Source organism: Danio rerio, chromosome 21 (assembly GCF_049306965.1).
Source record: "Danio rerio strain Tuebingen ecotype United States chromosome 21, GRCz12tu, whole genome shotgun sequence".
Taxonomy (NCBI): domain Eukaryota; kingdom Metazoa; phylum Chordata; class Actinopteri; order Cypriniformes; family Danionidae; genus Danio; species Danio rerio.
This window is the reverse complement of record NC_133196.1, coordinates 21,948,904-21,959,039: the sequence shown is the minus strand read 5'-3', so window position 1 is coordinate 21,959,039 and position 10,136 is coordinate 21,948,904. Positions and strand designations below refer to the sequence as shown.

Sequence of the window (10,136 nt, the reverse complement as noted above, 5' to 3'; positions counted from 1 at the left end):
TTTCGAGGTTATGAAAGAGCAGTATTTATTTAATGGCATTTTTGACAGCAAGCAACATAAAGTGTGGATCTGATTTAACAAAACAAAACAAAATTAGATTTTCAGGATTAAGTTCACTTTTTGTGAAGCGTCGCAAAAGTGACCAGGACTGAACATGATGAAGTTACGAGATTTCTAAAAAATAAAATCTAAAACAACTGAATGACTCCAGATTGTTAGGAGTATTATGACCGCTGACAGACGTGATATGAAAATATAACTTTTCTCCCTGATAACATATCAAGGATCGACTTGCTAAAACGTTACTCCTAATGACAAGTTGCCATCTAAACCAATGTAAGTTGACTGAAGCTAAGTTGTGTTCCTTTCTCCCAAATGATGGCAGATGACTATCACAAACAAAGTGTCAAGAGCACTAAGACTGAACAATAAATAAGAAAAAACGATGATTCACCAAACAAATTAGTATATTCACTCAAACCACTGATCCGTGAGGCTTCGTACTCCTAACAAAACATCGATTTTGGCAGCTACACTTGAGCGTTTTTACTTCAAGAACACCACATCTGCGTTTCAGTCCCACCTGTACACAATGTACAAAAAACGAGTGCTTTTCTTTTTCTTTAATCTACGAAAACTCTTCAAAAATTGTCACCGTTCACCTGAGCACCTGAGTCCGTGCGGACTACTCTGGTTGAGATATTAAAAAGCTCCCTGCTCTCCCTCTGTATGAGGTTTATGCTATCAGGCAACAAAGTGCCTTGATGTCTAGTAGAGTCAGCAGTTGAGTCCATAGTGACGACGTTTACCCACAATGCACCTGTAGAGATCCCTCAGATAGTCCTCTCGCTCTTGTTAGAAGACTTCAGCAACACTGAAAGAGGTCTTTGTGAAAGAGAGTCCTTTTCTTCCTCTGCCCCCAATTACAAGGCCCTCTCCAGCGTCACATGGGGGCACCGAGAGGACACAGACCTATTTTTGTATGCTTGTTTTTTCATGGGTCTACGAGAGACGGTTTTGGGGAACTTGTATTCATCGAAAACCATCTAGTTATATCGGCGTGCATCTTCCAGAGCAAGAAACTACATTTCAGTCGAGAGAAGGATCTCTAATGTTTCTTAAAAGTGCTCGATCACGAGTCCTCCTGTATTCTTCAGGTCTGTATGGGACGCTATAAGGATGAGAGAGAGGCAAGAAGCACCAGAACTGAAGCCAACAAAGGCCCTACAGTCTGAACACGTCCCGCGCTGTTCACGTCACTTCGGGATGGCTCGGCAGATTCGTGACTTGTTCCATCTAAATGGAGGAAGAAGAAAAGAGAATGATTAAAGTTTGCAAATCTCCTCAGTCGCTGATAGTTAAAGGGTGCTTTCACATCTAGGTGTTTGCTTCAGAACCTGGCACGTTTCCCCCATAGCTCTGTTCAATTAGTCATATGTGAACATTACAATCGCGCTCGAATTTACGCCAAAACTTTTCTTTTGCACAGTTAAAAGTGGACTTTTGGAAGATGAAAGCATGATGTTTAACTGAATATTTTAACTTAAGTTAAATAAATTAATAACTAACTAAAATAATAAGTTTAACTATTTAAAAAAAAAAATATATATATATATATATAAACAACTAAATGTTTCATTAACGAGACAACTAATAATGCATAATTTGTGATATGTGAAACCTGTTTATTTAGGCCTTTTATATACAATAGAAATTATGTTTTGTTGTTCGCACTGCTGCAATTTACACATGGAAATTGAAACATCTGAAAATATTTATTATTATTATTAGCTGGGTCAGTTGGTGTTTCTGTGTGGAGTTTGAATGTTCTCCCTGTGTTCGCGTGGGTTTCGTCCGGGTGCTCCGGTTTCCCCACAGTCTAAAGGCATCCTCTATACACTCACTGGCCACTTTATTAGGTACACCTTACCAGGTTTGACCCCATTTTGCCTTCAGAACTGCCTTAATCCTTTGTGGCACAGATTCAACAAGGTTCTTAAAATTATTCCCCTGAGATTTTGGTCCATATTGACATGATATCACGCAGTTGCTGCAGATTTGTCGGCTGCATATCGATGATGTGAATCTCCTGTTCCACCACTTCCCAAAAGTGCTCTATTAGATTACGATCTGGTGACTGTGGAGGCCATTTGAGTACAGTGACAAATTCTGACCCTACCATCCGAATGTTGCAGCAGAAATGGAGACTCATCAGACCAGGCAACATATTTCCAATCATCTATTGTCCAATTTTGGTGAGCCTGTGCGAATTGCAGCCTCAGTTTCTCATTCTTAGCTGACAGGAGTGGTATCCAGTGTGTTCTTCTGCTGCTTTAGCCCATCTGCCTCAAGATTTTACGTGTTATTCGTTCAGAGATACTCTTTTGCATACCTCAGTTGTAAAGAGTGGGTATTTGAGTTACTGTTGCCTTTCTCTCAGCTCAAGCCAGTCTGGCCATTCTCCTCTGACCTTTGGCATCAACAAGGCATTTGCGCCCACAGAGCTGCCGCTTACTGGATATTTTCTCATTGTCTGACCATTCGCTGTAAACCCTAAAGATGGTTGTGCGTGAAAATCCCAGTAGATCAGCAGTTTCTGAAATACTCAGACCCATCCATCTGGTACGAACAACCACACCATGTTTAAAGTCACTTAAATCACCTTTCTTCCCCATTCTGATGCTCGGTTTGAACTGCAGCAGATCGTCTTGACCATGTCTACATGCATTTGAGTTACTGCCATGTAATTGGATGATTAGAAATTTGTGTTAACAAGCAGTTGGACAGGTATGCCTAATAAAGTGGCCGGTGAGTGTAGGTAAGTTGGGTACGCTATATTGGCCATAGTGTATGAGAGTAAATAAGAGTATATGGGTGTTTCCCAGTGATGGATTGCAGCTGAAAGGGTTATTACAGCCGCTGTGTAAAACATATGCTGGATAAGTTGCCGGTTCATTCCACTGTGGCGACCCTTCATAAATATAGGGATCAGCCGAAGGAAAATGATTGAGTGAATAAATGTTTTGTTCATATTAACACTGACACTTCAATTGATCCTCCATTCATCTGAATCATGTTCTAAACGCAATCTCAGTTCATTTGTTAATTTTCCCCATACGTAAATGTATAAATGCATAATTCTAGCCAACTCATTCTAAAAGCTCATAGATAATAATGAAAATGTGAATGAAAACAATAGTTATTACATGTCTAATTTTAAAGTAACAGATAAATTTAAGAAAAATGATGGACAACAGATTATGGCAAAATGTTTACAGCCCTTTACAATTGAAATAAGGTTGATCTCTGATTTATACCTATCTTTAATGAGGATGTCTGTGGGTATGACCATTTAATATTGAAGTGACAGCTATGAGCAAAACCCCAGAAAATAAACCGTGAAACTGACCAATGTGGAAAGTTTATTCGCACGTGACTAGTTTTAACAATTTTGTTCCATTTAGAAACTTTGTCGTGTGATAGCAAACTGCACCAAGAATAAAAGCATTGTAACAATTTGAATCGCTGTTTTGGAACAAAATCAATCTACAGACGTGAAAGCACCCTAAAATACAATTTATAATTTAACGTTCAATACAAACCATTATTATTTTCTATAGAGTTAATGCTTCGATCATCGAATTTGTCGACGCGATCGTGACTTTTATCGCAGTTGTCTGTGGGAGAAACATAAAACAGGGTGTTGTCATCATCTTTAACTCATTGAACTGTTCTAGAGCTGATAAACGATGCAATTGCAAGCAGCTTTTGTCAGAAGCCACGCCAGGATCTCTCCTGAGGGGCCTGTAAAACTTACTCGTAGGTCTGACGAAAACTTTCAGCCTCAAGCAGCTCCGTCTCCCATTTTCAGCCAGTGTAGATGCTGTGGAAACATTTCAGATGATCAATATGAGGGCCGATCGATTCATGCTGCACACATTGTTTAATAAATCAAAGTCCTTTTTTTAAGACAACAGTAAAACATTTTTATACCTGGTCGAGCCAGAGCTTTACACGCACTGCCAACATTTTCATCTACATTTACATTAGTCATTTAGCAAATGCTTTTATCCAAAGCAACTTACAAATGAGGTACAACAAGCCATTTATCAGGAGAGACAACGATGTTCACAATGCTGTGTTTCAAGTGTGATGCAGAGCAGCATTTAAGATAAATCTGTATTATTGTGAGAGGAGCCATAGTTTAGATTCATTGCTTATGGTATCTTTTTGGTCCATCAGTTTGACTGTTTCTGAGTGAAAAATAATAGACATCTTACATTTCTAACATGAACTACAAAAGACATCAGCTAAAATACCCTTCAGTGTATTGATGTACACTACCGGTCAAAAGTTTGAGGTCAGTTTAAAAAAAATCTTTTTAAAGATAACTATTCTGTTCAACAAGGCGGCATTTATTAAATGTTAAAAACTGTTAAATTGTTACATTTTTATTTATTAAATATGTATTCATTACTTATTGTATGTAGATTCAACTGAAAATATTACTCCAGTCATTATTGCTTTTATTACTACTTATTTCTAAAATAAGAAATGAGTTATTAGAAACTTGTTATTAATGCTATAACTACCCCACCAAGATCAATTTTTGGAATCCATTTCTTAACTCTTAATGTCACTAGTTAACACACTCAGTGCATTTTTTCAACACATCCCATAATTTCTAAAATATCAACCTCTACCAAATGGTTTTTGGTTAAATATTTGTCGGTTTTTGGTAAAATATATGTCGGTTTTTGGTAAAAGTACTGGAATTAATACACACAAAAATCTGAAAATATTAAGTGTAAGACCAATTTATTTAAAAACATAATCAAAATAAAACATTTTTGAATACTGAATCATTATATTTTTAAAGGTATGCCATGAAATATTTCAGATTCTCATTTAACATGCCATTTTTTTTTTACAATAAAAACAAAATCAAGTGAGTTATTGCAACAGGATTATGTTTGTTTGATATTTTTTTGTAAACCAATAATATTGTGTGTGTAAGCCATTATTTAAAACAGCTATTCTTTAACAGTCGTTATTAAAAACAATAAAAACATTGTCAAACATTTGGTAGAGCGGCAAAGAGCTACATCTATTGTTTAAAAATGTGTGATATTTGTTTAACAGAAGCTGGAAAATATTTTTTTATAGAATTAAACCTTTTGCCTTCAACTGTACGTATAAACACAAAGATACACTTCTGGAGAGACCACTTAAAAAATCTGTTTTCTTGGATTTACAATTTTTGATAATAGCAATAATTTATGTTTTGACATTTATTCACAATTAAATATAAGTGTTGTCATTTAGAGCATACTTTGCTTGCGTTGTTTCCAGTGAGGACTTGTTCATGCTTTTATCAGCAGCAGGGTGGATTACTGTAATGGACTCCTCACTAGCCTTCCTAAATACTGTTGCAGCTCATCCAGAACGCTACTGCCAGGATTCTGACCAGAACCAGAAAATCAGAGCTCATCACAACTGTCCTCAGGTCGTTACGCTGGCTTCCAGTTACATTCAGAATAGATATTAAAGTATTGCCACATGTCTAGAAATCACTAAATGGCCTAGGACCTCAATACATAACAGACATGCTCACTGAATACAAACCTAACAGATCACTCAGATCTATAGAATCAAATAAAGTAGAAATTCCAAGAGTTCAGTCAAAGCAGGGTGACTCCGCTATCAGCTACTACAACTCCCACTGCTGGAATCAGCTTCCAAAGATGATCAGATGTGCTCCAACTTTAGACACATTCAAATCAAGACTTAAGACACATCTGTTTAGCTGTGCCTTTACTGAATGAGCACTATGCTACGTCTGACAGATCAAACTGTTATGCCTTTCTTTTCTTTTTCATTCTCTTCTAACTTGTTTTAACACATTTTAATCTGTTTGAATCATTTTTAATTAATTTAATAATATGTTCTTGTTTCTTTCATTTTGTTTATGTAAATCACTGTGAATTACCATTATCTATGAAATGTGATATATAAATAAACCTGCCTTGCCTTATTTTAGCATTAAATACCAAAAAGCAAAAAAAAAAAAAAAAATGTTTCCATTCATGTTTATATTCATTTCTAGACAATACAATTCCAAAGTTTTCCTTCATAAGAATAATCAATATTTTTTGAATTCATATCTCTAAATCTAAAACAATTCCTAAACTGTTATCTGAATTTTGTAATAAATATTATCAGATCTTTACAGAACGTAAGATATATTTGTAGCCATAATTTTGAGCCTTTCCCAAATAATGACTATACATTTCTAAGATCTCTGCACACGCATTTTAAAGTCCATTTCCTAACACCTGTCCTCTCCGTTCTCATCACCCCCTATATCTCCCGAACAGAGCAGTACTGTGGACTACTGTGAGAGCTGTGAGAGGAGCAGAAGATGTGAGCTTCAGCAGTCATCGCTGAAATGGCTTATGGGCCGAACAGAAGTCATTTGTATCATCACAGCTGATTACGGAGCTTTTAGTGGCAGGTGTTTCTTTGGGCCTGTGATCTGTCATTTGCAGCTGTTGATGTTACCAGCCGCCAGAACAGCTTTAAGTAGAGGGTGTTGATGTATGTAGTGACCAATCAACATCTAAGAGGCTCGTGGAAAGGTCACAGCTAGCAGAGGTTAGTGAAAGGACCTCAGGAAAAAAGCGTAAATTTGCTGTCCGGTGAAAAAGAACCTGCCGTAAGTGATGCTTGTGGTCAAGATAAGAGTGTTCAATAAATATCTGCCGCCAGTAAACAAATGTAAAGGGAAAGAGCAATTCATCATCCTGCCACTAATGAACCGTGCGTGCAGGGAACATTAGTCTTAGTTTATTTACACCGAATTACATTGTCAAATACTCCAAATTTCCAGCATTCAGCCAGAAAAACAAGACATCCATTTCAGTTTTGTTTATTTTGTTGGTAAGGAAAAGCTAAAATCGCATGTCCACATCAGTGAAAGCGAGCTCCGACAATTGAATTATCAAGAACATATTGTGTTGGCTATAAGGAAATTGCATTTTCGGCAGTCCGTACTCATTACGCTGAGGCGGTGAAAGAGGGGATTTATTGAAGTGCTTCGCATTGCTCATTACTTAGTCACCTTTACGTCTAGTGTGATCTGTTGGAAAAAACACCAAGGCTTACTTTCACCCCCATCCCCCCCCCCCCCCCCCCATCACCCCACCGGTGTACATTTGCATCTCTCTTTGGCTGTGCCAGATTGCATTACAAACTGCATAAAGAGGAGACAGTGGAGAGAAAGGCTGTCTACCTGTTCTTCTTAAAGGGATAGTTTACCCAAAAATGTCACTATACTTTTCCCAGTGCTGGGTTGCAGCTTGAAGGGCATCCACTGTGTAAAACATATGCTGGATAAGTTGGCGGTTCATTCCGCTGTGGTGGTGACCCTTGATGAATGAATGGCCTTAGCCGAAGGAAATTAATAAATTAATGTATGGCACTATACTTGTTCTCAAGTGATTCCAAATCTTGAAAATGTAAATTTTTTATGTTAAACACAGAAGAATATACTTTGAAGAATGTTAGAAACTGATAACCCTTGACATCCATAGTAGGTAAAATAAATATATGGTAGTAAAAAGCTACCGTTTAAACTTTTTTTTTAAATAAGCATTTTTTGAAATAAGTTGTTTTGATTAAAATAAACAAGAAACTCAAATAAGTTTTGAATGAATGATGACAGAATTTTCAATTTTGGGAAAACTATCCTTGTAAGGGAAGACACTGATGGTTGATTATATTATTATTCATATTAATTTTAATTCTTTAAAATTAATTACAATTATTTCATAAAAAAATGTTTTTTTTTTTAAATGTTGTTTATATATGCAAATTGTGCATTATTTAATTAAATGTGTGTTAATTTGCTTACATTTCCAGGACAAAAATTCTGAACATCGGAAGAAGTTTTATTTCTGACTTATTAAGTGTCAAGGTGTTTTACAAAGGAAATGTCGAGGATGTGCTTTTATTACTTTATATAATTATAATAAAGAGAATATTTTTTCAACACATCATATCAAAAAAAAAAAAAAAATATATATATATATATATATATATATTATATATATATATATATATATATATATATATATATATATATATATATATATATATATATATATATATATATATTTTAAAGGGGCTAATAATTTTGACCGCAAAATGGTTTTTAAAGAAATTAAAAACTGCATTTATTCTAGCCAAAATAAATAAGACTTTCTCCACAAGAAAAAATATTATCAGACATATTGTGAAAGTTTCCTTTCTCCGTTATAGTTCCAATCAGGGCTACACAATATATCGTCTCAGCATTGATATCACAATGTGCAAATCTGCAATAGTCACATCGCTGGATCTGTAATTTGTGATTATAATTAACCAGGAACCACAATTTATAGAACACACAATTTATAGAGTGATTTTTTTTAGTCATTGCAAAGTTGAACTTTATTATAATTTTAATATTAAGATATTCATTTGTATGTTTTTAGGGCCAGTGACTGTAAGATTTAAAGCAAAATTGGGCACAAGAAATTCTAAAGTTTGCCGTTGTTACAAAAATATTGTATTTGTTTATACAATAAAGACTATGAGTTATTGTTTTACAATTGATGATTGAAGTTCTATTCTTCAGTACTATGAACTATAAACTAAAAACTATAAAGCACTGTCATTTTCATTTTATTCTTTGATCTATTGTTTTTATCTGTGCTTTAATTTATTTCTTCATCCCAAATAACTAAAATTAAGATTTGTTTTTCAAGCAGTGTCATCTTGTGAAATTATGTTCATATCGCAATATATACCACAGAAAAACAAAATTTCGCCAGTTTTTTTTCAATATCATGCAGCCCTAGACTCAACTTTATAAAATCAACCATGCTTTCTTTACATTAGGCTAAAAACAAAAACAAAATCTCAAATCTAACAGATGCATGAAAAAAAGGGTTTTTTAGCCTGCATTGTCTTGCCTTAAATCGCTAATTTGCTTTCCTTTATGGGGAGGATAAATTGAGCAACATGGCTCATGGTTGAGATGACAAGGGAAACAGCACTGCCAAATGTAGCAGCGCTTGCATATATCAGTAGGAAGCAAAATGAATGCTGATTGTGCTTCTTTCTGGGGCCGGTGGAAGCATTTAAATGAGGCCTTTGCATGTGAAAAGGCGCAAACTGCTCAGACAGGTAACAATTGAAGATTTAGGCTAAACCTGAAACAAAATGATCCTATAGTGGTCTTGTGTCAGTGAAGCTTTGATCACCTTTTTTGAGAGGTTGTCATAAAAAAGTGTAAAAAATTCTAACTGCAATTGGCTAACATTGGGGTTTTGTCTTGAATTTATTAGTTTTGCAAGCACTTATCAAATTAAAATAGTTCAGCATTTCATTTAAAAACTAGTAAATATATAGTACTATTAAAATGTTATTTATTATTATTACCTATAAATATATTTTATTTTAAAAAATCTTTATTGAAAACGATGGTTCAAAGATGATAGATTACATATATATCGAACTTAAAAATTATTTTTTATTTTATATTTAGCCTTCAAATATATATTTCATATTGGAGTATTTGTATTTTAACCACAGGTTCAAATATAAATATAACATTTTAATTATTTTGTCAAATGTTTTCAATGATTCTGTACATTTTATGCAAATGCACTCCCCTACAAATTGATCCCATTTGAAGTTAAACTATGGTTAACTTGTTTTAATTATGTTTATATTGCAATACAGTATATAACAGGAAAAATAAATATTGCGATGTCAGTTTGTGTAGCCCTAGACCGATTTTATAAATTCAACAATGTTTTCTTGACATATACGCACACACGCACACACACAGACACACACACACACACACACACACACACACACACACACACACACACACACACACACACACACACACACACACACACACACACACACACACACACACACACACACACACACACACACACACACACACACACACACACACACACAGTCTAAATAAACATGAGCATATTGGCAACACAAAAGTGCATTTTTTGAAGTGATTTTTGAAGTCATTGCAAAGTTGAACTTTATTATAATTTTATTAT

At 34.9% G+C, this 10,136-nt stretch overlaps 1 protein-coding gene across 2 annotated transcripts in view; it reads right to left on the bottom strand.

Moving 5' to 3' along the window:
- Positions 1-10,136, bottom strand: part of efna5a (ephrin-A5a) — an 88,224-nt gene continuing 78,088 nt past the window's right edge. Inside the window, exons 3-5 of one of the 2 annotated variants that reach the window (XM_001337352.9) lie at positions 3,818-3,883; positions 3,603-3,677; positions 1-1,296 (exon numbers count right to left, since the gene is read on the bottom strand). In XM_001337352.9, coding sequence (XP_001337388.4) covers positions 1,172-1,296; positions 3,603-3,677; positions 3,818-3,883 — 266 coding nt within the window. In that variant the 3' untranslated portion in view covers positions 1-1,171. The remainder of the gene's footprint in view (positions 1,297-3,602; positions 3,678-3,817; positions 3,884-10,136) is intronic. The other variant, XM_005161235.6, reaches the window with a different exon arrangement.